Below are 27,472 nucleotides of genomic sequence, written 5' to 3'. Positions count from 1 at the left end.
GAAAGTGGAATCTTTTATTGAAAGTGTGAAGCACGCAGCATGGAGTATGGCACGGAGTCGGAGAGGCCTCGGTCCTGGAGGGACCTCCCTCCCTCTGCGGGGGCTGACCATGGGACTGACTGTGGAGGGGACTGTTTGCCAATGGGGACAACGGCCGGATCCTTTCTTGGTGTGGGGACAGGTGAGATGAGGGTTGGGGAGCTGGGGAGGGGCGTGTTTGAGGGTCTGGAGGGACTCGGGGCTGCGGGCGGCGTCAGGCCGAGCCTTCCCAGGGCTGGTTCAGGCCTCTTCCAGGACTGCGTCTCTGCCTGTGTCGCTCAGGCGCTCAGCACCAGGAGGTCCTTGGAGGGCGGAACAGAGAACCTGGTTAGTGCATGGGGTGGCTTCTGGCTACACCCTCAGCCAGACAGTCACTTGCCTTCGATGGGGCAGGTCACATTTCTGAGAAGCCGTAACTGAACAGCAGTGATGATTGGGGTCAAAGGGCCTGAGGATCACCCTAGCTGTGTCATTAGCTTGCCCTGGACAGGGGACCTTGGACAAGACACTTTCCTCTCTGCCCCTCATCTCCTTCTTCCCCGAAATAAGAGAAGTGGACCTGAGTCCCTCTCTACACACTTCCAAAATCCAGTTTTCATGATTAAAAATACCTACAACAAAATAAATAATAAAAGTAATAGATTTAACCCATAGAACAAAATAAATACCCATCAGTCCATACTGATAGAAATAATAGAGTAAATAAATAAATGGGGGAGAGGGGACGGCTCTTCCTGACAGCAGAATTCCAACTAATAAATGTAAAAGGAAGTACAGAAATAGAAAATCACCATGCAGCAAACACCACAGGCATAACCGTTGCAGGCAAGAGCCATTAATGAATGCCAAAACTAGTGGGAGAAAGCACGATGAGAAACAGGATATTTGCATAGTCTCCAAGTATCTCCCCACGAGGTATTTATTTATTAGTCACAAAAGGAAAATAGTAACAGTGGAGAAACCCAACAGGAACCATCTTAACCACATGGTCAAAGTCAACATTTCCGGGAACAAGACATTGACATCATGCATCCTGATATGGTGCCCTGAGAAGGACACAGGGTCACTTTGGTGGCATTCGTGCCAAAAATACATAACCTCAATCTAATCATGAGAAAACATCAGTCCAATTCAAATTGAGGGACATCCCACAAAATGGGCCAGACCGATTGGAAATGTCAAGGTCAAAACCACAAGGAAAATTGAGGAACAGGCACAGATTGACAGCCAAATGTGAAGTCAGATCCCGCGTCCCGAACCAGACAAAGGCCATTAGTGGGAAAACTCGTGAATAAGGTGTGCAGATGAGCTAATAGGTTTGTGTTATTGTTAATGTCCTGGTTTTGATCATTGCACTCTGGTTGTATAAGATGCTGACTGAGTGAAGAGTATTCTGGAACTCCCTGTACTATTTTTGCAACTTTTCTGTAGGTCTAAAATTATTTCAGAGTAAAAAGTCAAAGTAAATGGCTAGATGCAAAAATAAATGAGAAGAAGAAAGAGAATAGCTCCATTTACAGAGGGCCTTCAAGACCCTCTGAGTCTTCTGTAAACCAATGGGTCTCCGCCTTTCAGACCTGATACCCCATTTTACACTTTATTACAGTGTTAGAGTTACCTCCTTTATTGTTCCAAAGTAACAATCATAGATTAAATAATCTACTTACACATATATTTTTAAAACCAGTATAACTCCCTTATTGGAATATAAAGGAGAAATAAAAGGTAAGTAATTTATAATAAAATAATATGTATTTTGATATGAAATACTCAATCATGATTATTCAGGACAGAAAAATTCATCTCCACTAATTTCATAAGGCCCTCCGGCTGGGGAGGGGACTCCAGTACAGCCCCGGGTAAGAACCACTGGTTGCAGCTGCCTCTATTATTTCAGTACAATCTCTACCTCTCACTAGCTGAGTGACTTTGGGCAAGTGGCCTACCCTCTCTGATACTCAGGTCCTTCACCTATGATGTGAGGACAGACATCAACCAGGGCTGTGGGAAGGCCCAAATGCACATAAAATAGGACATGGGGGCACGGCACACACTTGGTAAATGGTAGAGATGATGATGATGATGATGATGATGATGAATTTGTGCCAATCCAATTCATACTCCCAACCTCTTTTTAACAGTGAATAACAGTCAACATTAAAATGCTGTATCTCATTTAATTTCTCACCACAAACTCCATGAGCTGAGTATTATTGCTCCCCATTTTTAGACAAAGAAACTGGTGCTCAGAGCGGTGCTGAGCTCCTATCAGGGACAAGGGGGACTAGGACAGGCATCCCTGGGGACTGTCCCAGAGCCTGCATCTGTCCTCTGCCCACACTGCCCATCCAAGGCCACTGCCCACCTCCCTCTACTGCGGAGGCCCAAGGCTGCAGGCGTGTGAGGAGCTGGGCTCTTTGCACCCTGATGGAGGCGGTGTGAATAGCGCGACCTTTGGAAAGGAAGTTATCCATCTGGGGCAAGGGCCCAGAACGAACTTTTGGGAGTTTGTTCTAAGGAACACCCTGAATCCTGAATCCAGAAAGTGCCCCGAGATGTCCACGGCAGCATTCTTTGTCATCATGCAGACACTGATAATGGCGGACACTCCAGAGTGCTCACTGTGTGCCAGGGGCTGGACACGGCACTTTACGTGCAAAATCTCACTTTATCCTAAAAGCATCCCAACAGGTAGGTACTATGATTAGCCCCTTTTTACAGAGGATAAACCTGAGGCTCAGAGAAGTTAAGTAGCTTGCCCAGAGTCACCCAGCTGGAAACTGGCAGAGTCAGGCTTTGAACCCAGGCTGTTGGGCTCCAGTGCCTTCCTTCATTAGCTCCAGTGTTCCGCTGACTCCCCAGTCAAAGTGATGTTTAAAAATAAAACCCCAGAAAGACCGGAACGACAAACAGCAAAATGTCCTAAGCGGTAATTTCTGGGTTGCAAATATATCTGGGAGGATAAACATATGTTTGTTTAATCTCTTCTGTATTTTCCAGATTTCAGATACTGAGCGCATGAGGTTTTTATAATGGAAACAAGACACCCTGCATTTGAATTTCAAGGCACCTGCCTTGGTTATAATTAGCAATTATTTCAGAAACATTGGCCCTAAGGCCCGTCTCCCCACTGGCTGGGAGAGCTTTGCAAGGGCCAGGATTGTACGTGTTTTGTTCACTGCTGTATCCCCAGCCACTTGCACTTTGGCACACAGTAGGTGCTCAACAAAAGCTTTTCCAATGAACTACGTCACAGTTCCACTTTGGGCAAGCCCCTTCCTGCTCTGAGCCTCAGCATTGCCATCTGTAAGATGGGGGCAACGACATCTCTCATGAGGACAAATTGAGATGGCGGATGTGACACGCTTCATTTAAGGTTTCCTAATGGCTTTGACATTTTGTCCCCTCGGCCCCATCCTTTAGGAAGAGGCCCCTGTTGCCCCAACCTTTCCTTCCCTTCCCTTCCCTTCCTCCTCCCAATTCCTGGGCGTGGAGGGGAAAGCAGAACAGAGCCCTACGTCTCCTTACCTCCAAGACGTCGATGTCCGCATTGCTAAAGTCGATGTTGAGGATTTTGGGGAGAGGAACGCCAGAGCCCAGCACGGCTGTGAACAAACAACGTCAGGCAAGAGGCGTCAGCCTTACCGAAGCCACCAATATCTGCAAGACGAGCCATTTCCTTTATCATCTAGGCCTTTGCCCTTGCAGCGCCTCCTGCCCACCTGCTGAGCTGCGAGCCTCCCCTGAGAGGCTGTTTGGATGTCACCTGCTCGGTGAGGCTTCCTCCACCCCAGGCCAAGCCATTCTGGGCTCTGGCCGCTCCTCCTGAACTCCCCCGCCACAGAAATCCAAAAATATTAATTCTCTGTCTCCACGTCTTGCCTCGCCTCGCCTCTACCAGTAGTTTCTTGCAGGCGAGGACTGTGGCCCCAGCATCACCCAGCCCGGGGCTGGCCCAGGAGGGGACAGATGTTTGCTGCATGTGGCACAGAAGGGTGCATGCGGGGCCGTGGGAAGGGACCGCCATGGGAGGTACTGCTTGTTTTTAGACTGTCAGAGCCCAAGTAGACCTGCTGATTAATGTTCTAGAAAGAAAGTCAGAAGGAACCAAGGAAACAAGGCAGGGAGGACAAGGCAGGTGGAGAAAACTGGATTAAGTGAAGTTACACAGACTTGCTGACTCCAGAGAGCTAAGGACCTCGAGAATCCACCCCAGTGGCCTATATTCAGTGTTTCCCAACCTGCTTGGCCATGGAACCCCTTTCTCAGAGTATCTTGTGGGACTAATTTTCTGTGGAACCCACTTTGGGAATCATGGGTCTAATCTACTCTCTCATTTTTAAGAAGTAAATTGCATTATAGTGAGACTGAAGGACTTGCTGCCAAGGTCACACCACCTCTTAGAGACCAAGCAAGGACGAGGGTCTCCAGCTCTTGCCCCCCAGCTCAGCCCAGCCCAGTCCAGCTCCTGACACCGTCCTCTCCTGCTGGGGAATGTGTCCGGGCTTGGTGACCAGCGCCTTCCTGTGACTGACATTCAGCCTCCTCTGGCATCAGTTCCCAGAGTGAGGGTCTGTTTGACATCTAGAGTTCCCCGAATGAGCCTCGGCTGGTAGGGCTGATGGCGACCCCGCTTCATCCTCTCCTCCATGAAGTGGAAGCAGGGAGAGGGAGGTTGGGGCCGACCAGCATGAGGGCTCGGGGACTGAGGTTTCCAGTTGCAACGGGGTTATGATGGAGCCTCCAGTAGCCCCACAGGTCAACGAGCAGCTTCCTGATAACGTCCCTGAGGCGCCACCAAGAGGAGGAACCACGCTCGGTCTATTCTTTTTATGAAGTTGGGCAAGAAAACCCTCTACACCATAACGTGGCTGCCTAGGGGCAGACACCGGGTTAGGAGGCTGGGGATATCGGCAAGAGCAACATTAGCTTTATCTGCACTGGCTGAACTTTTTATAACACTAACACATTCACATAGTCCCTGCAAAACTAAATACACGCTTAAAAATAAGTCAGGAACATAACAACGTGAATATAGTTAACAATACGGAACTGCGTACCTAAAAATGATTGAGAAGGTACATTTTGTATTATGCACATTTTACCACAATTAAAAATAAACACATACGAAATAAGTCAGGAAATATCTGGGACTGCGTTGAAAAAAAAAATGGAGAAAGAAGAGTTCAGAAGGAACCATACCCAGATACCAAGATTAATTGCCTCCAGGCGGTGAAATTTTCTTTTTAAATTATTCTGAACTTTCTAAAATATACATACATATAAATTTCATGTGTAATCAGAATTTTACATAGATAATCAGAAAAACAAAACAATCGGCCAAATAAGAAAAAAAAAAAGGATACAGCAGAAGCAGTAAATAAGGAAGTTGATGGACCCTTGGGGCAACATTTGCATTCAGAGGCTTAAATAAATAAGCTTAGAAAGAAGTTCTCAGAAGTGTTACTGAGGTAGAATTGCTGTGTGTTAAACAGGCCCAACAAACCAGTAGCCACTGTGTCCCCAAGCCACGTGCCCCCAGGGAGGCACAGGCACCCTCTCACCGTTCATTGCGGGCATAAACGCCAGGTCGAAAATCTTCCCGACCAGCACCTCCATGAGGCCCACCTGCAGGGGAAGAAGCAGAGCTCAGCCCAGGCGGCAGGCTCACTCCTTGAGGCCCTGCCCTGAGGCCCAAGAGGAAGCCCCAGAGCCGCTCTGGGAGGCTCGAGGAGCCTCAGTCAGGGCCCCAAGTGATCAGAACCACTCAGCTGGACAGCTCTGAGGCACGTGGTCTGCCTGCTCTCTGCACAGATGGGGAGGCGGGGCCCAGAGCCGGGCAGGCTGGTCCAAGGCTCACGGTGAGGCAAGGACTGAGGGAGGCCCAGTTCCTCCCCGGAAGGCACAAAGCACGAGGTCTAGGGTGGCTCTCTCTCAAGCCACCACAGCGTCACAGAAGGCCCATGGGCCCCGCAGCCAACACTCCAGGTTCCCATCCCAGCTCAGCCTCCAAGGGCCTCTGGGCAGGTTCCCTTACCTCTCTGACCTCAGTTTCCTCAGCTTTAAAATGGGCCAGTAAGCCCAACTTGCAAGGATTCAGTGAGGATTACAGGTGGACGGTGTAAAAGGTGTGGCTTTGAGCCTTTTCATACACTGTCTTTCTCGACTTCTCTAAGCCTTGGTTTCCACATCTGAAAATGGGGGTGAATAATCCTTACCTGATAGGGTGGATGTGAAAACCTAATGTAGGCTCTTGTATGTAAATCACCTGCCGTGATGGAGGACCACGTGGCCCTAGAGAGACAGGAGCGTGAGACTCAGTGCTGCCTCTTACTTGCTCTGTGACCTTGGGCTTGTCACTTAACTTCTCTGTGTTTGACTCTCTTATTTGGAAAATGGGCTAATAATTGTATCCAAATTGTAAGTTTTTTTGTTAGAATTAAAAGAGAAATCTTGTTTAAAAAAAAACCCTTAATTGAGTGCCCAGTGCACAATCTCTGTTGCTCCATAAATATTCATTAATTTCACGTTAAGCGTTAGCTCCTTCTTCCACTTGGATCCAGAGATTTGAGTTCTGGTCCCAGCTCCGCCCCAACCAGCCGTGAGGCTGCCCTTCTGTGGGCACCAGTTTCTCCATCTAAAAAATGAAGCTGGCAATACAAACTCCATGGATTGTTTTGGTTAGAAAAGCTCAGAAATGAGCAAAACAATGGGTTTGACTTTCTCTGCACATGTGGAAACCTTACCCAAGCTTTTCCCAGAAAGCAAGCATCTATTTCGTTGTCAATTAATAAAAGAAAACGAGCATTTCTGAGGCCTTAGGTGGGGTGAAGGACACAAGAATGAACAAAGAGATGAAACAGGACCAAATCCTAGACTAGGAGCGTCTCAGACTCAGGAACTCTTAGAAAAGCAGAATTCCAGAACACGGGGGTAAGGGGAGGTTAGAAATAAATCCACACCTGTTTGTTTTATGGACGAGGAAACTGAGGCTCAGAGTGGGATGGTATTGCCCAAGGTCACATAAGGGTCAGCGGCAAAGCTGAGACTCCTGAAGCCTGGGAGGAAGGGGTCCCGAGGACGCGGCTGCCCCCACTGCCTCCACACCCTGGAGCGGAGGGATTTGGGCCAAGTTGCCTCCCTGGGAGCAGTCAGTTAAAATGAGACAGCACCACAAGCAGAGTAGAGGTTGCTGTGAGGCTGTACTCTGCCCTTTGCTGGCTTCGTGGGCCTCAGTTTCCCCATCTGTGACACAAGCCCTGACAGCCCTGACGCCAACGCTTTGGAATTCACAAACTGCCCGGGGGGAAGCCAGCCTCATGGGGCTCCATCCCCAGATCTCGCCCTAGACCCCAGCTTGGCACTTACATCAAAGTTGCCCACATTTGAGGTTCTGAGGTTGAGGCTGGTCCTGCAGATGAAGAAAACAGGCTCTTAGAAGAAGTCAGTGGCTGAGAATCACAGGGGCCCCATTGCAATAAACGACGAGAAGCCCGTCCACCAAAGTCCTCACGAAGACCCCCCTCGATCTGGGGGGAGTTAATAAGAACCATGCTGGTCTCCATGTATTGAGCACTAACTATGCACCAGACACGATGCCGAGGCCTCATATACCATAACATAAGGCTCAAATCGTAACTGTGCCTCCTACTGGCTGTGTGCCCTTGGCCAAAGTACTTAGCCTATCTGTGCCTCAGTTTCCTCCTCTGCAAAATGAGTGGCTGCAAAGACTAAATGTGGTAATTTAAGCAAAGCCCTTAGAACCATGCCTGGTCCGTGGGGAGCGCCACGCATGCGTGAGCCGTCGTCAGTGCCTCACTCAACCCTCCCAGCAACCCCGTGGAGGAGGGACCTGAGGCACAGAGCTGGGGAGGGACAGCCCGGACTCACACCCTGAGCCTGGCTCTTGGCTCCTGCGCTGTTCTGAGCAGGGAGGCCCGAGGCCTGGGTTTGAGGTTTCGCTCTGCACTGTGAGGGCCTCAGTTAACTAATAATGTTTGTCATACGAAGAAAAACCCACAATGAACTAGGCACATGCTGAGAATTTTACATTCAGTCTCGTTTATCTTGAAATGGTAAGAATAATAGTACTTCCTGCCAAAGGCTGATGTCACAAATTAAATGAATAAAGATGCATTTAGGGCTTAGTTCAACGCCTGGCACACAGAAAGCATCTGATAAACAATAGCTATTATTATTATTATGAGTCCTGTGAGGTAGAGACTATGGTCCCCATTTTCAGATGAGGACACAGAATGTGAGAGAGGCAGGATCACTTGGCCCGTGTCACACAGCAGTGGTCACATTAGGGTTTGAACCCACACTGCCTAGCTCCAAAGCCTCTGCTTGTCCCATTCACGGCAGCTCCAGGTGGGACAGACCTGGGTTGGCTCACAGCCCCTCTCTGTTCTCACTGTGTGGCCCTGAGTAAGTAAATCCACCTCTCTGAGCCTGGTTTTCTCCTCTTTAAAATGAGAGAAAAATAGCCGTGACTCTGCAGGACCATTGCAAGGATAAACAAGATAATACCTACAAGTACCTAGTGCAGAGCCTGGCACCTCATCATCACCAGCATCGTTATTATTATTGACGTCGTTGTTGGCAGTCAGTTCCTTCTATTAAGCTCACGGCCTCACCCGCCCTGCCCAGCTCGTGCCAGTGGTCTCGGCAGTCATGGCCCATTTTCTCCTCTGCAGCCTCTTGGATTTACACGTCCCCAATAGGCATGCCCGGAGACCTCGAAGCCCTCCGTGGTGGCCCCCAGTGACCTGACCCAGGACACGGCAGCACCAAAGAGACCCCTCCGAGGAGCAGGAGACCGAGGCGGCAAACCCCCTTACTTGTCCAGCTTGGCGTCGATCATGAGCTTATCGCCCTCCACCGAAAACGTGGCCAAGAGTTCTGTGTCCTGGAGGAAAGGGAAGGGGGACGAAAGGTCACTGCCCTCATCGTCGGCCGTCGCCGGCTGAGGCTCGCTGTGTGCAAGGCGCCAGCCAGGTGCTTCATTAGCACCGAGCATAGTGACGGGTTGTTCCCTGAGGTCTTGGTCCAACTCCTCTCTTAAGCCGAGACCCCCATCAACGCTCACCATATAATGGGCTCCCCCCATCCCCAGAGGGAAGGATTTGGGGATAATAAATTGCCCACATTAACTGTTGCTCACGAGTAAGTCGCAGCAGGGGCTGCGTGAACGTTCCCAGGAAGCCAGCGGGTGGTCGGCTGGTGGGGGTGTCTCAGCAAGTTTCTCTGAGCTGCTCAGAGGGTCTGGGGCGGCCCGCAGCCTATGAACCTCCTCCAGATGAGGCACTGCAGATGGGATTGGGCATCACTGCTGCCAATCATAACTGCCCCGCCCACCAGGAGAGGGCAGGAGAGGTCCAGACGTGACTCCCTCTCCAGCAGAAGCCTTGTTGTAGGAAAATCCCTTATTGCTTCCTGCCTCCCCCAAAATAAAATAAAATAAGTTGGTCTTATGAAAAAAAAATGAAAGCTCCCAACACATTCAGGTGATGTTATTAGTAATAATAATGCTAACAATAATTGGAATGACAGAGAAGGACTGGGGGCTCTGATGTACACGGCAGGGACCTACATGGGCGTGGCAATCAGTCCATCCCTTCACGAGAAAATGCGACCGCAATGAGGCCTGAAGGATGCGCAGGATTGGGCCAGGTGAAAAAGTGTATGTGAGGGCGCTCCAGGCAGAGGGAAGGGCATGTGCAAAAGCCCTGGGGCAGGAAAGAGGTTGGCAGAGGGACAGAGAGAGCGAGCAGGTGAGGGGACTCCAGGAGGCTGGAGTGGGCTGGGACCGCACCAGGGAGGGCTAGCGGGTGGGAGAAGGGTCAGAGCTGCATGCTGGGGCACTGGGGAGTCATGGCAGGGTTCTGAGCTGGATCTAACAAACGTTTGGGCTGTTGATAGAAACCTCTCCACAGAGCAGGGGCCAATCAACAAGGGAGTGGATGAGGGCAGCCGTCTCCACTCCCTGGGCGAGAATCAGCCCTTTTAATCTGTCCTCTGACGCTGCCCAGAAAGGACTCCACGCATGCTCCAGCCGAGAACGGCCACTTCCAGACTGGAGGCGGCTTGTTCGGCCTTGAGCCCCAGGGGGAGAGATGGAAGCCACGGCAGACGGGACAGAGCCCTGAGTGTCTGAGTCCGAAGCTTTAACCAGGGAGAAGGAAAGGGCGCTTACAACCTAACACGTTCCTTCAACAGATACATCCCAAGCACCTGCTGTATGCCGGGCCGTGCGAGGCTCTGGGGCTCGGGCGGTAACGCGACAGCGCGCATCTCTGCCCAGCAACAGACCAACAGACACAGGCATTGTACAATGTCAGGTTGAGGCTATGAGCCAAGTAAAGCAAGGGAGGCAGGGAGAGAGACGGGAAGGGTGCGGACATTTCAGACAGGTGGTCTGGGAAGACCTCTCTGAGGAGGTGACATTTGAGCAGAGACCTAAGGACATGAGGGAGAGAGCCATGCAGATATCTGGGGGCAGCACATTCTAGGCAGAGGGAACAGCATGTGCAAAGGCCCTGGGCGGGACTGTGTCTGGCGTGTTGGAGGAACAGCAGGGACCTGAAAGATGACCAGGGGAGGATCTGGAAGGACTCGGTGGGCCATTGTTAGGAGATTAGCTTTTGCAAAGGGGAGTAACGTGATTTTAAGAGGATTCCTCTCTACGAAATAACGTGGAAATTGTATTTGTATCTGTCCCCTGCTAGGTACCAGGGATGAGAAAGCTGGGACCATCTGTCTTGTCTCCTCTTTCTCCAGCGTCTAGCAGAAAGCCCTACACACAGGAGGTCCTCAGTAATATTGCAGAGTGCGTGACCAGGGCTTACTGTGCCACACGCTGTGGTATACAACCTGTAAGAATAATAATCGTCAACACTTGGAGCCCTTACGGTATGTCAGGCACTGCTCTGAGCAACTTGTTTATGCCCCGCTGCCATCCCCATGTGGTAAAGGAGAAAATCAAGCCCAGAGAGGGAGAGTGACTCATCCAAGGCCACACAGCTAGAAGTGCTAAAGACTGGATTTGACTCAGATCACCTGGCCCCAGAGCTCATAGCCACTATGGGGGGACTATGGGGATTTGAAGGCGTCTGTGGATTCCAGGAGACCCCATAGCCGCCCACATCCCCACTCACCACATCAATGAGGCAGATGGTGGTCTCGACGTCATTGGGCTGCGAGACCATGATCTCAGAGGTGGCGAACACCTTCACCAGAGCCTTGTCCTTCTGCAGGGTCACTGAAGGTGGGTTTGGCACCTGGATCCGGATGGTGAGTGGGCGGGACTCGGGGTACTGCTGGAAGACCTGTAGGTGGACACCAGGCCAGGTGAGCGGGGCCCTGGACAGTGGGGGTGCCCGGGGGGCTGTCAGCCAACCTCTAAACTCATAGCACGGGGTCCCACACTGCAAACCTTCGGATTCAACACCATCGCTTGGGTCCTACAAACCACACGCAGAGGCTCCAACCTGCTGCCGGATTTGGGCAAGAAGGAACTGCCCGCTCCGAGCCTCTCGCACAGGGTCATCGTGAGAGCTAAATGTGATGAAGCCAGCAAAGCTTCGAGCTCAGTGCCTGGAAATGGTCCAGACCTGGCACTGAGCAACGTGGGGTCGCCTGGACACACATGACTTCACTGAACCGTCCCAACCACTCCATGAGGTATTTTCTCTCCATGTTACAGATAAGAAAACTGCGGCTGAGGGGGGAACGTCAGGCAAGCTGCCCGAGGCCAGCAGGATTGCTGAGATTCCAGCCCAGGTCTCAAAAGGGCTGCGACTCGGAAACCCAGGCCCTGTCTCCCCTCCCGCCACCTCTGGACGCCCTTCCTGGAACGAGAAAGCCCACAACACAGGGCGTCCCAGTGAAGTCCCAGAGCAGGGCACAGCCCGCCCTCGCCTGGATTTCCTGGGATCACCAGAGACCCCCAATGGGAGAGTGCTGAGTCCGTTTGCTGTAAATTGATTCCCGAAAAGCTCATTTGCCAAAGGGACGATTGATCAAATCACCAGTTTCCCATCTTTGCTAAGTAACTGATTTACCAAAAAATTAATTTTAAGGAACATTTTTTTAAAACATATTAAATGAGCATAAATAAATGGGGGAAACCACAAAATTACTTTAAAAATAAATCCATTTAAATGGAAACTTTTCCATACGCAACGCAGCAGAGGGAGTCCTGGTCCTAAGAAGACTCTGTCCATCGTCTTGAACACGTTCAGGGTGAAACGCTTTTGAAGAAGCTCTCGGTCAACTGACAAATCTAGTAAATTCAGCCAACTGACCCCTCAGTGGACTCACCCCGTGGCAAATTGGCTTTCAACTAATCGAGGATGGGGACTCAGCTTTCACAAGGGGCTTCTCAGGATGCTTCCCCCGAGGGGCCTGGTGCCCCAACCACCCCCCACCCCAACATGCAGAGTCTCCAGGGACGAGCAGCACGTCGTCATGGGGACCTGAGAGGCGGCCTCGGCCTCACTGCCCGCAGCAGCAGGAGCCCCGCGGTGCCCACCCCAGCCTGGGTCTCCAGGACACCTTCCTCTGCGTCCAGACTGGACCCTCCCTGCTGCGGACTCAGCCCCACCGAAAGGCCTGGCCTCCACTCTTGCCCACCTGTGCCGCTGCCACATGGTGCGACCTCTCTGAGCCTCTGTTACCCTGATCTGTAAAATGGGTTGCTCATCCCTTCTGGCCCCATGGATGAGGGCATGATTGGAACCAAATGAAAGAATGGATTCTTTAAAATGGTCATAAACTGTAAAGTGTAGTGCACACAAGAAGTGGCCCAATAAATAACAGGTCCAAGAGGGTGAGGAGTCTCCAGCCTCCCAGAGCGGCCGCTGTTTATGGCGTTGGATTACGGTGCCCTGCAATGCACCTCTCAACCACACGAGGGCGATAGTGACCATCTGTTGAGTTTGGTCCCCCTTCCCGCCTCCTCGGATCCACCCAGAAAGAGAAAGGACGGGGAGAAAAGAGACGAAAAATGTCTAAAATGGCTGCAGATGACAGCAATCCTTCACGCCTGTATAACGCTTACTACTTAAGAAGCTCTTTGCTGCCAGGTGCAGGGGGACAGGCCTGGGACCAGAGTGGGGACAAGAACTGGGATCAGAAAGAACTTTTCTCCATCTGTCTTCTGCCACTAATCCGACAAGAGCATATTTGCTCTTTTTTAAAAAAAAAAAAAAATGTTATTATTAACAAGAACAATAATAGTTAACATTTATCAAACCCCTGCTCTGTGCCTAGGTCCACAGCCACTCTGTGAGGTGGGCATTGGTGCCCCATTTTCCAGATGAGAAAACTGAGGCTCAGAGAGAGGAAGTCATTGGCCTCAGGTAGTACGGTTCGGTCGTGCTGAGCGGGAACTCAAATTCATATCTGCTCCAAAGATCTGGCTCTTTCCTTCTAAGCCACCGTGCACCGTATGTGCCGGGTCCTGGGTCAGCATCTTTACACGCGTTGTCTCCTCCACCTCCTCTACCCTCCTAGATGAACCTGTGGAGCAGGACTTAGCATCCTTTTTTGACAGATGAGGACGCTTAAGGCTCAGAGATGTTAAGACTCTCGCCGGTAGACACACAGCGAGGAAGCAGCCAGGCCAGGATTAGACCTGTGCAGGCCAGTCCACTGCTAGAGCTCAGGATCTTTGCACCTCAACCCCCCCATGCCCCCGCTTCTAAGAGTCTGGCCTCCATCCCTTTGTCACTGCCTTCCCCTGTGGGGGTCAGAGCAGCCCACCCTAGCACTGAGGGGCTTCCCTTCCCACTCGGCTCCTGGGAGGAGGGTGAGGCTGAAGACAAGGGGACGCAGCGGCCTTACGTACCTTGGGAATCAGGGCTCCCAGCGTGGACGTGGTGAGCGGGGGGAGCTCCTGGAACTGCAGGACGAGAGGAAGGGTCGGGTGAGCCCCTGAGGCTGCGGGCACAGACAGGAGTGGTGACTGCAGTGATGAAACCCCCACGCGCTCCAGGCAGCCAGTCGGGGCCTCTTCTCCCTCGAAAGACCCCTCAGGAGGCCCTACCGTCCAACAGCGGCCGCCACGCAGACCACGGTAGCCATGTGGTGGCTGAGTGCACAGGGCCAGCCACTCAAGCTCACCACAGGCAAGACTTAGAGGGCAGCGGCAAGACTGACTCTTTCTCCTCTGAAACCGCGACTCCTCATTAAAACAAGGTGAGCATCAGCGGTCCATGCGCACAACCCAGGGCCCGCCAAATGCACGGCTCGGCCACATCCCAGAACCACCCGTACGATTCTCACTTAACATCTTCCCTAAATCAACTTACTCTGAGGTTAACACCTCAAATGCTGAAACGTGGGAAGCCAGGACCACGTGACAGAAAGAGATGACAACGTGGATGTCACTGTCGGTGGAGGGCTGTGGGCATGAGTCCTGCTCTCTCTTGGTTAAAAAGAGGACACTTAAAATGCAAGAGAGGGTGACTATATACTGGCCCCAGATGGAGACTTTCCTCCTGATGGAATCAAAGACTGACATAATTCCTAAGATGGTTTTTGGGAGAATATCTTCTTCTTTTTTCTTTTTGTTTTTTTTTTTTGAGGAGGACTGTCCCTGAGCTAACATCTGTGCCAGTCTTCCTCTATTTTGTATGTGGATTGCCACCACAGCATGGCTTGATCAGCAGTGTGCAGGTCCATGCCTGGGATCCAAACCCAGGAACCCTGGGCTGCCAAAGCAGAGTGCATAAACTTAACCACTACACCACCAGGCTGGCCCCTGAGAATATCTTGTTCTTTTAGGATACATGTTGAAGTTTATGGAGTGAAATGTCATGACGCCTCCAAAACCTCAAATTGTTCAACAACAAATAGGTAGATAGATAGATAGACAAGTAGATGATAGACAGATAGACAGATAGATGACAGATAGATAGATAGACAGATAGACAGATAGATGATAGATGATAGATAGACAGATAGACAGATAGATGATAGATAGATAGATAGATAGATGATAGATGGGTAGGTGGGTGGGTAGGCAGATGGATGGATAGATAATATGAAGCAAATATAGCAAAATATGAACTGGTAAATCTAGGTGAAGGATATTTGGGTACTAATTGTACTATTTTGCAACTTTTCTGAAGGCTTGAAAATTTTCAAAAGAAAAGATTTGAAGAGAAAATGACTCTGGAAAATACAAAGGGTATTCGATTCTTACGTATCTTTTAGTTACTTAGTATGAATATTTACCAAGTAAAAGGGTTGTAAACATCTACACTGAGATCCATATAGATGAATATATGTTATACTTTTAAAGAAGGATTGGATAAAATTAAATAGCATGACTAGGGAGAAGCTTTCTCGCCTATGGCTGGAGGTTGTTTGAGGCCGTGTCGGTGCCGCGCCCAGGATCCATGCTCTGGTGACCCTGACGTAGTTGGTGCCCATCCGTGAACTGGAGATGCGTCAAGTTCCTGCTTTAAAGCAGTTTCCCGGAGGCCATGGGGACAAGAGAGGATCAACGGGGAGCTGCTTGCTGCCCAGCCCGCCCCACCCCTGGATGGGGCCGTGACTCACCATGCCATCGGTGATGTCAATGTCCAGCGCCCCTTGCTTCTGCAGGAGAGTCAGCACTGAGCCCAGGAAGTTGGCAGAAATGGCCAGCTGGGAGTTGGTGTTGTCGCCCATGGGGGGCAATTCCGGCATCTTTTGCCTGGGAGCCATGGCCGGCCGCCCCAGGGGGTAGTCGATGAGGTCCCCTCCAGCCTCCCCAACCAGAGTCTGGGGAAGCAGAGAGGAAACAGGTCACAGGGAGAGGTGCCGGGAGAAGAGTGGAGGAGGGAGCACAATGGCTGGGGTGAGGCCCTGAAGCTGCCTCCAGGCAGCCTTCCTGGATTAAACCCGCTGGATCTGAGTGACTCTTTCATTTAAGGCCCCCATAAATTCAGTTCAGGATGGAATGGAATCTCTTGCAGTGCCTGCTTTATGATCGCTTATAATTATAGCCGTGGTAGATCACCGTGTGTTTAAATACACGTATGACTTAGCTTCTCCCACTGCAGCCCTGCCGTACAAGTTAGCAGGTTTACGCACCCGCACAATACACATTAGCATATCTGCTCTCTGTGGACCAGACCGTCTCCATGGCCTACATGGCACTGTGTGCTCTACCCCAGGGACCTCTCCACCTCATTTTGAGGCACGGTGCCCCATCCCCCCTTCTGCAGTGCAGTCACCACCTCAGGACGCCCACCGTGCCACTTCCCACGTGCTGTTCCCTCCCCCACACTCTTCTCTTGTTACGTCCCACTCAAATGGCAGGTCTCAGCTCAAGAGTCACCTTCTCCAGGAAGCCCTCCATGACCTCCCTGGGCACATCACATCCCCCAGCTCTAAGCTCTGATAACCTGGGACCCTCTTTCACAGCACTCACAATCTCTGCTTGTATATTCATTTGAGTGACTCGTGGACAGCCCGTCCTCTCCAGCAGATAGCAAGCTCCACTAGGGCGGAGATCTTGCCTTGCTGGCCACTGTCCGTTCAGCCCCGGCCTGGAGACCGGCACACAGCAGGCAGTCCACGAACATCTCCTGAGTGGCCAGTGTTTACGAATACAGCAGGTGTGTGTGTACACGTATGCACAGGTGTGCTGTGCGCGTGACAGCCCGGGTGTGCACCTGCAGCTCTGAATCTGACAGAGCGCGTGGGGAGGCCCCCGGGTCATGCAGCCCAGGGGAGGGACATATGTGTGGGCACCTGTGCACAGTTAGGGGCCAGATTCCGTGGTGTGCTGGAGCCAGCTCACACCAGCTCACCAGAGCCGACTCCACGCATTTCCTCCCAACTCCAAGTTCAGTGATGTCATGACGGTAGCTTGAAATTGGCCATGGTGGGAGTATTTGTACCATGGAAATCAGCGAATGCTACAAATCAGGACTTTTTCTTAAAAATCACAGATAGCCAGTTGTTGATGCTTACCAGCACACTAGCTCACTACTGGCCAGACTCATTCTCCAGCAAACCCAAGCCCATAGCAGCAGCTCTAGTAGCTAGAAGCCAGATTACCTGGGTTCACATCCCAGGTTCGCATTTATTAGCTGTGTGACCTTGGACAAGTGGCTTAACATCTCTGGGCCTCAGTTTCCTCAATTAAAGTGCCTACCTTAAATGGTTGCTGTGAAGATAGACTGAGTCACTCTGCATAAAGCACTAGGAATGTGCCTGACACAGAGTGAGCAGGGTTGGCTGTGGTCGTGTTTTCTAACACAGCCCCTAGAAGATTCCCATCTGATCAGAAAAGGGCTCTGTTCAAATGCTGCTTCCCAGGCATCCAGCAGAAGCCCCGGGGGCCTCTCGCTCACACGCAGCCTGGGGGGAGCAGGCCGCCCGCCCTTGCCCCGAAGCCCACGCACTCACGTTGAGGTCCAGCTCCAGGAATTCCCCAGTCACAAGCGGGAGGCTGGAGAAGGTGTACTGGACGCTTCCCAATATCCCCAGAGGAACCAGAGCTGCAGGCAAAGGTGGGGGTCACAGGGAGGTCCCCCTCACCCACCTGGATGCCTTCCCTCCTTGCACCCTGACGGGGTGGGGTGACAAGGCTCCAGCTCCAGACACCATGGAAAGAGCAAGAGTTCTGGGTTCAAATCTCAGCTCTGCCTCTTTCTTGCTGTGTGACCTCAGGCAAGACAGTGCACCTCTCTGAACCTCAGTTTCTTCCTCTGTAAAATGGGCTTAAGACAACTCCTTGGACTATACTGGGGGTGAGCAATGAGATCCTGGATATTGATAAGCTCTGTAAACTGTGAAGCGTAAACTAGGGAAGAGGTTTTAGGGTTCCACAAGGTGGTGCTTCATTGGATCTGGCATTTCCCTGACTGCTTGTGAAGAACAGCCCCTCCTTCTGGGCTCTTCTTCCCTTGTGACTGTCCACAAAAAGAGAGGATTTTACTGTCTGGGAAAGCCATCCTCAAACTGCCTGGAGTCGCAGAGAAATGGGAGCACATCAGAGAGGGCCGCCCTGTATGGCTGTAGAGATTGTGCACTGCACAACTCAGGTGCCGCCATCATGTTATGGTCTATATGAAAGGAGGCCCTTGGAATCAGGAAGTGCATGAATGGCACAACTCTATGGGGCAGGCTTGCCTTCGGGAATGTTCACCCAGAAATCCTGGCTCAGGGGTGGTGGTGGAGCCTGGTTCTGAGGACCTGGACAGTCTCAGCGGTGTTTCCTGTATTCACTGCCTGTCCCTCCAGGGGTTGAAGCTAAGCCCTCATTTTAGAGATGAGGGAACGGGGCAGGGTCTCTTCTAGTCCACTCGGCTGCCAGGGCAGAACCAGGGCTCAAGGCCAGCCGCCCAGATGGGCCCTGTGAGGAAAGCAGGAAGGACTTACAGTCCACGAGCCCCAGCTGGTCGTTGACGAGCCCCAGCACCACGTCCACGATGGGGCAGAGCTGCAGGGAGAGGCAGGATGCTCAGCGGCGGTGCAGGGGGTTGGGGGGGAGGCCCGAGGGACAACAACGACAACTACTGTCTCCTGGCTGCCCACTCTGTGCTGGGCCCTGTCCTCCCCCACCCTGTGGAGAAGGTCCCTCATCATCCCCACTCTGCAGGTGGGGAAACTGAGGCACGGAGAGGCGATGTGATGTCCCACACCTTGAAGGGCGGGAGCTGGGATTCGAACCCAGGACTGTGCGGTTCTCAAGCCCCACCTCCTAGTCCCTTCACTAACGTGTCCCTCTGTGTGCCTCAGGGCCGTCCAGAGCCCCAGGAATGTGCCCCAGCTGCCCAGCTCCCTCCACCCTCTGGTCACCTGAGCGCCCACAGGGATGGAGGTTGCACTGTGCCCCTCAGCCTGGGGAGAGTCTGTGCTCCGTGCTCCCCATCCCGGGACAGGTTCTTACCAAGTCAGGGAGGACATTGACCAGGACTCGGTTCACCAAGTTGTCCACGAGGTTGGGGAGAAGCCTGGGGAGAGAGGGGCGGACGAGGAGCGGCTCAGGCTTGTCCACACTCGGGGCCCTCGCCCAGGCTCTGAACAGTGTACAATCACCCACATCTGGCTGGACAGGCTGCCCAAGGCAAATTGCTTGGCTTTTTACTCATTCATTCGCTCATCCATCCATCCATTCATTCATTCATTCATTCAACAAACAAATGCTCCTTGAGCTCTACTATGGGCCAGGCCCAGGCTGGGATGCTCCTCATTTCTGACTGCACAGGTCGTCCCCTCCTACTCGTCTGCCCTTCCGATGGGCTGTTCGCGGCAGCTTTGCGTCATCTTCCCAAAGGGAAATGAACGCACCCCTTTATCCAAGCTCCTGACGCGGAACCTCAATAAACACAGGCGCTCAATAAATGTCTGTGGACGGACGGGAGGGAAGGAGAAAAACGGGCCCATGGAACGCGCTCGCGTGGTCCACGAGAACACGAGTGGTGGGTACTGAAAGATTGGGAGACTCGATCCACCCTACAGACAGGGAAACTGAGGTCCAAGACGCGACCCCGAGGAGTTCTAGCGCATCACCCAGCTCCAAACCAGCTCTCCTAACCTGCCGGCTATTCACGGAGGCGTTGACGAGACACACAGATAGACAGACAGACTTGTAACAGACAGGTATTTGTTTCTCGAGGCCCTGCAGTGACGAGGAGTTGAGGGGAACGTGGCCATCCAGCACAAAAGTCACTGACAGCTTGACCCCTGACGAATCGGGCCCCTCTACCCGCCCCACGCCCACACTGCCCCGCCTGTGCGCCCCCGCCCAGGTTGTAGCTGACCACCCAGGGCTGTGCCTGTTTGACAAAGCAAAGCGTTTCTTGAGATCAAATCCTAATTAGGTCATTTCCCCCAAGCTTACTATGCGTTTTGGCCTCCTTTTTAAGGGGCCTTATCCTGGTTCCAATTCTTTTTGGATGATAAGACCTGTGAAAATGCACATGCATGTTTATCCGTGTGCATGTGTGTGTTTGAGTGTGTGAGTGCATGTGTTTTGGGGGACAGTTTGAAGTTAATCTGTGTCTGTTCAGGCCGCAGACTATTTTCTCCTTCTGGGAAATTATCCAACAGACACACTGGCCCACGTGTGAAAGGGCATAGGTAAAAGGTTATTCCTTGTACCTCATCTGTCGGGGAAGATGAGACAAATTGCAGTGTCCAACACTAGGGGACTGGGCAAATAAACGATGGTTCGTCCAGACGATGGACTATTACACAGCCGTAAAAAGGAAACAACAAGGAAGCTCTCCAGGTTTGGACACAGAAAAACCTCCAAAGAGAGTAAACGGAAAGAGAGAAGAGAAGCAAAACACTGTCGATAGCGTGTGTGCCCATCCGTGTTAAAATGAGGGTGGGGATGACAATCACACGCATGTTTCCTTCACCCACAAAGAAACTGGAAGGAGAATCGAGAAACAGCCACGGTGAGCTTGACGAGAAGGGGGCAGAAGGGAGACGGCGCGGGAGGGGCTCTTCCCGACGCTGCCTTTTTACCATTTTATGTTTTTGACTGCGTATTACCAAATGTATTTCCTAGTGAATTAAAAAACCCGTGAGGTTTCTGTGTGTTTCCCACCGCCTCCCCGTCCTCACCAGAACACCAGGGGCCGGTGAGCTCTGCCTTCACCCGCCCTGGAGCGGAAACAAAGACGCAGGGGGGCCCACACCAAGTAGAAATTTCGGGGCTCCAGTTACACAATGAGTTTCTCTGCTCCCAAAGTCTAGCTGAGGCGAGGGCTGGGGGGACAGGGCTGGGAGAGCGATAAGACAGGAGCAGAAGGAGCAGGGGCCAGAGGCCTCAGAGAGAAGCCGAAGATGGATCCTGCACCACGAGGGCCGGGGAGTGAGGACAAAGGGACTCGGCTCTGAGCGGCCCTCATCCCAGACCACCGCCGAGGCACCAGCCAACACCTGGACACGCGAAACGTTTCCGGACAGAGGATGGAGACCTGGCCACTTTGTGGGGCGTCTGTAATAGGAAAAACTCATCCCCTGACCAAGGTCACATTGGACAGAATCAATTGTGAAATTTCCCTGTGAGTTGGGGCACCAATGGATACAAGAGCCCTGTTAGATATACATGCATAAACTCATAAAATGTGCCAGGTTAGTCACTAAGTGTTTTACATCCATTACCTCAATTTTGAAGGGAAAAAGAATTACCCCCATTTCACAGATGAAGAAACTGGAGCTCAGAGAGGGCAACAGAGTTGCCCAAAGTCACACAGCAAGGAATAGCAGAGCTGAGGTTTGAACCCCCGGTTGCTTCCAGAGCCTCCTCTCTTAACCATATGGTTTGCCAAAGACAGACCACTCCCTCCCCACAAGGCACCCCACTGCCCGCTGGTGCCCACTCACCCACGTAGCAGCTTGACTTTGATGCCCCCCAGGAGGGTGTCACAGCGCTCGATGACCAGCCGTGGGTAACCCGTGCGGTCCATTGTCAGCCGGACCTTGGCCGTGATGTTCACCTCCACGGCGATGTCCAGGAAGCCAATGAGACTGGAGGAGACCATGGGACCAGGGAGGCAGAGTCAACCCCCACCCACCAGGCAGCGCGGCCTCACCTGGCCTGCCCGGCACTCCCACCTCGGGCTTAGTCCTTGCTGTCCCTGCCCCTCGCTGTTATGCGTCTATTTTTCTCCTTGCTCGTCTCTAGGGATCCCACACCGGAAGCCTCCCCTGGTCCCCCAAGTCATCTGTGAACCATTCTATCTCACCCTCAGCCTAAGAGAGCTTCCAAGGCTGGGGCCAGGGGTCAACGAATGAACTCTGTGTATGAACTCCGGTTTCCAAGGTGACCACCCGGTGCCCTGCCTTTATAGCCATGACCTCGTCCCAGGGGGAGAGAAATCAATGCAAAAGGCCACGGCTACTGCCTTGTCTCCTCTCATTTGTGGCCACAGCCACCTGGAAAAGGAGATATCACTATACCAGTTACAGGTGAAGACACCAAGGCTCAGTGACATTAAGGGACAGGCCCAAGGCCACACAGCTTGAAAGAGTCAGGACTCAAACCCAGGCCGTCACCTGACTCCAGCCTCCCAGATCCTAACCACCGCGCAGCCTGCCTTCACCACGGACAGGGACCACAGACGCCCTGAGCCCAAAGGTATGAGACATGCCCACTTAGATGACCCGCCCGAGATTTCCCAGCCAGAACATAGGGTGGGCAAGGACCCCTCCAGGACCCGGGCCACTACCTCTTCCCGTTGATGGCCACACGGGTGTACAGGCTCAGGTAGACGCCCACGCCGGGCAGGAGCCGCACGGACACCCGCGGGAGGGTCAGCTCCACGATGCGCAGCCTGCACAGGACGGAGGGCAGTCACCCCGCTGCCCGCCACCCCGCTCACCCGGGAGCACCCTCCCTCGCTTCCCCTTTCTCTGCGCCCCATTCATTCCTCCTGACTCTAAAGAGACCTGAGGTTCATGGATAGGACTTGGAAAACACAGGGAAGTCAGAGGGAAAAAATGCCACGAGCCATCCTCCCACGGCCCGGGGACCCGCTGCTTGCATCTCCATGTACTCCTTTGAATTTTTCTTCCTGTAAAGATGCCATTCCCTCTGCTTGTCCCTGCCCCTCTTTGCCTGTTCCCTCCTACATAACCTTCAGATTTCAGCTCACGGTCCTCTTTTGCCGGGAAACCTCCCCTGACCTCCCGCACGACACTCACCCCCATTTCTCCATGAACTTCTTAGCACTGTTCTGACTGTATGAGCATTTCCAGGGTTCTTTATCAACGCCCATATACCCCACCAGCAAGTTCCCGGAGGACAAGAGATGTGTCTTTTCTTGGCTAACCAACGGGCCGTGTCCCCAGTGCCAACACAGTGCCCCCAACACAGTAAGAGCTCTTAAGTATTTGTTGGATTAAATAGTGAATATGAGGAGGAGGCTGGGCATACTTGAAAGTTTAGTATATATGTATAATCTTAAATGCCTGGGCTTTTCCCCTTAAACTATATTCCTATGACCATTCTACAGATGAGGAAACCGAGACTCAGAGAGATGAAAAGCACGGCCCAGAGTCACACACAGATATGAAAGGTTGAGCTCAAGACCCCAAGTCACACAACCTGAGACTCAAGATGTCCAGGCCTGAGGCCAAGCCCTGAAGTGTACGGGCTCCGAAGCCCATCCCTCCTCCACCCCTCCTCCAACTCCAGGCCTCTGCAGGCGACCACCCATGGTTTGAGCTTCATCAGGGGGCCTGATAGGGAGCAAGCAGCCCCTCCTTACCCCGTGATGCCCTGCACGGTGCTGAGGATGCCGCCCTCGCCGAGCACGCCCAGGACGCCCCCTCCTCCAAGAAGTCCTCCATCACCAAGGAGACCGCCTCCACCAAGCAGGCCACCTTGGCCCGACAGGATGCCATCGGCTGCCAGCATGCCCCCAGTGCCCAGCAAACCACCGGGGCCCAGTGCCCCAGTGGCAACTCCAGGTGGGATCTCTCCGGGCCGCAGCTCTCGCCGGTGAAGCCTGCCCACCGTTGCCGCGCCTTCAGCTGACCTATACCGCCCACGGCCCCTGTGGCCGCCATATGCATTCTCGGCACTGCGGTAGTCGCCATTTCGAAGGTCCCTGATGCTTCCATCCGACTCAGGGATCTCACCATATCGGTATTTGCCCCCCAGCTGAGCGGCATTGTCGTTGGTCTCGATGTGACCGTACTTGTAATTACCACCAAGCTGCTTGCCATTGGTGTATTTTGGAGGGGGTTCTCGGACATGGAAGTCATTGTAGGGAACACCACCAACACCTCGGGGGAATTCAACGTGTCTGTAGTCATCGTAATGGTGTCGGCCACCACCCAAAAGACCACCACCACTGCCACCCAACAGCCCCCCGCCATGGCTACCGCCACCACCCAACAGCCCCCCACCATGGCTACCACCACCCAGCAACCCACCACCACTGCCACCCAACAGCCCCCCACCATGGCTACCACCACCCAGCAACCCACCACCACTGCCACCCAACAGCCCTCCACCATGGCTACCACCACCCAACAGTCCCTCACCACTGTCACTTCCGCCACCCAAGAGCCCCCCACCACTACCACCCAGGAGCCCTCCACCACTGCTGCCACTGCCACCCAGTAAGCCTCCGCCAACTCCACCCAAGAGGTCACCACCGCTCCCTCCACCCCCACCACCAAGCAGGCCTCCCAGAAGACCACCTCCCCCGCCACCTCCACTTCCACCAAGCAGACCCCCCAGGAGCGGCCCACCACCATCACCACCAGCTTTACCCATGGGCACCTCTCTCAGGGCCGAGTGGAGAGCATCGCTTTTCTGCAGGGCACCTGAAATGGCTGCAGAGAAGCAAAGATTTCAGTCAGGGTTCCTCCCTTCCTTCCACCTCCAGCCCCAGGCACCACCTCGGAGCATCGCTCGGCTCTCCGTGCCCCACTTTTCCCATCAGTGAAATGCCAAGGTGGAACAGAAAGACTCCTCCGGACCAATGCAGCCCTGACGTCCTGGGGAGCTCATTAGCTACTGGCTCTGACCTGCTCATACTTTAACTGGATTTCACCAGCATTCAGCCAAACCTGCATAGATTTTCTTCAGGACCCTCCTTTTCAAAGGCTCCACACTTTACAGCTTCAAAAACTTACTTCTTCATGCATCAGCCCAATGGATTCCTGGGAAATAGTCAAGGCTGGAATTATTGTCCCCATTTGGTGGGTAAAGAAATTGAGGCCTGTGACACCCAGCTAGGAAATGACCTCATTTTTCATTCTCATGACAGCCTTGGACAGGAATCGGGGCAGGGCGTGTGTGCTCGTTTGCCAGATAACAAGAGTGAGGTCCTAGGAATTGGAGGCAGGAATAATTATAGCCCCCGCTCTTGAGGGCCTTCTATGTAGCAGGAACTGAGCTAAGTTTTCAAAAAGTCATCTCATGTCATTCTCATATCAGTCCTCTGAGATGAGGATTGTAATTACACCCATCTTGCAGATGAGGAAACTGAGGCTCAGAGAACTCAAGTCATGGACTTCAGGTCACGCAGTCAGTATTTGAAGTATTGAAGGCCGACTCCAGGCCCCTAGCTCTTAATCACTGCTCTCTACTCCCTCAAACAAAGTCTCCAACGTGGTGTCTGGCACATAGTAGATGCTCAGGGAATGGTAGCCAAAAGAAAAAGGGGGAAACTAAGGCCCAGAGAAGAGAAGTCACCCGTGCACCTGCTGTAGAATCTGCTGGTGAGGAGGAGAGTCCTCGAGAACTTCAGAGTGCGCTCGGCTGCCCTCCCCGCCCCGTGCCACCCCCCGTCACCTGCAGGGCTGGACTCACCATTGCTCAGCACATCTTTGGTAACCCTAAGGACGGTGTTTGTGTCTTGGCGGACGCCACACACAGCAGCCACGGACAGAGCAGCCACACACCAAGCCGTCCACATGCCAGCACTGCTTCTCTGCTGAGGGGACAGCGCATCAGATGGCAGTGGCTGGGTGTCACCACCCTGGCCAGCAGGTGGAGCTAGGCACCCCCTGCCAAGAATGATATCAGGACCCGGAGGCCCAGAGACAGGGGAGATCGACCCAAGCTCACACAATGGGGCAGGGCCCAGAATTCCTGATACCACCTTCTGGATTTTTCAAACTGAAATGAATCTGGAGACATAAAGCAGACCCATTAACCAACCTGTCCCAGAGCAGGGATGTTTGATTGTCTCTCAAGGGGAAATTTCCAAATGGAGCATCAGGGAGAGAGGGGCAATAGGGATTCCAACCAAAATAGCAGACTAGTAGCAGGCAGGCTCTGGAGAAATCTCCAGCATCTACCCATCCATCCACCCAACCACCCATCCACCCACCCATCCACCCATCCATCCATCCAACCATCCATCCATCCATCCAACCATCCATCCATCCATCCAACCATCCACTTATCCAACCATCCACTCTCCCTCTTATTCAGCCATTCATTCATCTATCCTTTCATCCATCCATCCTTCCTTCCATCCTTCCTCCCAACTGTCCATCAACCATCCAAGATCCAATGAACCAGCAAGCCAGTCATATATGCATTGATCTATTCATCCATCCATCCATCTTTCCTTCCTACCATCCATCCTTCCATCAGTCCACCCGCCCATCAACACATTCATCTAGCCACACTCCCATGAACCCAGCCAGCCAGCAAATGCCCTTTCCCACCTCTTCGGAGGAGGCAGTTGTCCAGCACGGGGGTAAGATTAACGGCTCTGGGTCAGAGCCGTGTGGGTTCTCTTCCTTAGGCAAGAGAGTTTACCTTTTTGACCCTCTGCTTCCTAGTCGCTAACACATCATATCTGTACATAGTAGACACTCATTACATGGCAGCTATTGTTACTGTTTGGGGACTATTATTTCCGACCCCTAAGAAGTGGGTGTGGAATATTACAAGGTCGGAGGGGCGAAGCATGCATTCTGGGATGAGCAGCTCAGGCTCCAGGAAACTTTATTTTTCTGCCTCCATGCCTTCACCCACTTCTCTCACTCCATCAGCACAGTCTACCCATTCACCAGCCTCAGAGAAGCAGAGCAGGACACGGCCTCCCATCTGGGCCAAACTGTGAAATTGTTGGCCTCATCTCCCTCCACTTATGCACCCTCTTCCCTTTTCCCGGGCCCCACTTCTCTGGAAGTTCACAAAGCCCTCAAGTTCTTTCCCCACACTTATCAGCTCCCAGGAGAGAATCAGAGGCACTAATTTATACTAGAATATTAAGGACAACTATGTGCAAGAATTTTTTTTTTCTGGCTTCCTCCCCTCAGCCTAACCCTACTGCCCAGAGAGTTCTGTATTCAAAGAGGGATCACCACCTTCAGCTAAAAAGATGGGCACCGGTGGAGGGATTTCTGGCATCCACAAGCAGCCGAGGAGTCTCGGGGAGGTAGCAAAGGTCCCAGGTACCCAGCAACCCTGGGAGAGATGAGTGTGGCTCTGTTCGCCCAGGTCATTGCATGTCGATCCCTGAGGGTCTCCTGACTATGCCGTGCTATAGGCAAGACAGCTGAGGCTCGGGGAGGGGTCACCCGGGTAGGTCTCTAGTCTGGAACATTCCTCATTGCCTCCCCGGGCCTCGGCCTCCCTCTGCCCAGACACTGACTAAGGAAAGGGCTCCTCCTTACCCCCGGGAGGTCCCTGTAGCTCAGTCTGGAGAGGTCCCATGCACCAGGCCCTCTGCTTCTGGCTGAATCTGGTCACAGGCTGGCCTTATATAGCAGCTGGAGTCTGAGCCCGGACCCAGAGAGGGAAACACTGTGTAATTACGGGAGACCGGAATCCAGATTTGTTCTGCAAACTGGGCATTGAGCCTCAAAACCACAAGGGTTTGCGGTTTGTGGCTAATTCTGGGAGCTGTGTTCAGCCCCGGATGGTGTCACATGAGCTGGGGTTTATCCGCCCCTCGTCTGGGCACACTCCTGGAGACCCCCCCTAGGCTCCTAGATGGGA

General features: G+C 52.7%; 1 protein-coding gene across 1 annotated transcript; it reads right to left on the bottom strand.

Moving 5' to 3' along the window:
- BPIFB4 (BPI fold containing family B member 4) lies at positions 1–27,201 on the bottom strand. Its single transcript, XM_023626346.2, has 17 exons — positions 27,148–27,201; positions 25,325–25,445; positions 24,280–24,342; positions 23,268–23,787; positions 22,227–22,331; positions 21,382–21,525; positions 18,932–18,995; positions 18,421–18,481; positions 17,446–17,537; positions 15,607–15,810; positions 13,889–13,942; positions 11,196–11,366; positions 8,880–8,947; positions 7,408–7,450; positions 5,604–5,667; positions 3,568–3,644; positions 1–341 (listed from the first exon to the last, which is right to left on the bottom strand). Exons 2-17 carry the CDS (start codon positions 25,428–25,430, stop codon positions 318–320), a joined length of 1,860 nt encoding a protein of 619 aa, XP_023482114.2. The 5' UTR covers positions 25,431–25,445; positions 27,148–27,201; the 3' UTR covers positions 1–317.
- Positions 27,202–27,472: the final 271 nt, after the last annotated feature.

The sequence above is a fragment of the Equus caballus genome, chromosome 22, assembly GCF_041296265.1.
Source record: "Equus caballus isolate H_3958 breed thoroughbred chromosome 22, TB-T2T, whole genome shotgun sequence".
NCBI classification, from domain to species: Eukaryota; Metazoa; Chordata; class Mammalia; order Perissodactyla; family Equidae; genus Equus; species Equus caballus.
Note: the sequence above shows the minus strand (reverse complement) of the source record. Positions and strands in the feature narration are given on the sequence as shown.

Bases quoted from the DNA above. Each gene is read 5' to 3' on its own strand.
- BPIFB4 (XM_023626346.2), bottom strand. From the start codon at position 25,430: ATGTGGACGGCTTGGTGTGTGGCTGCTCTGTCCGTGGCTGCTGTGTGT. The intron at 7,451-8,879 runs GTAAGGGGGTTT...CTTCATCTGCAG, and splicing joins ATCGACGCCAAGCTGGACAA to GACCAGCCTCAACCTCAGAA. The intron at 5,668-7,407 runs GTAAGTGCCAAG...CTTCCCCTGCAG, and splicing joins CAAATGTGGGCAACTTTGAT to GTGGGCCTCATGGAGGTGCT.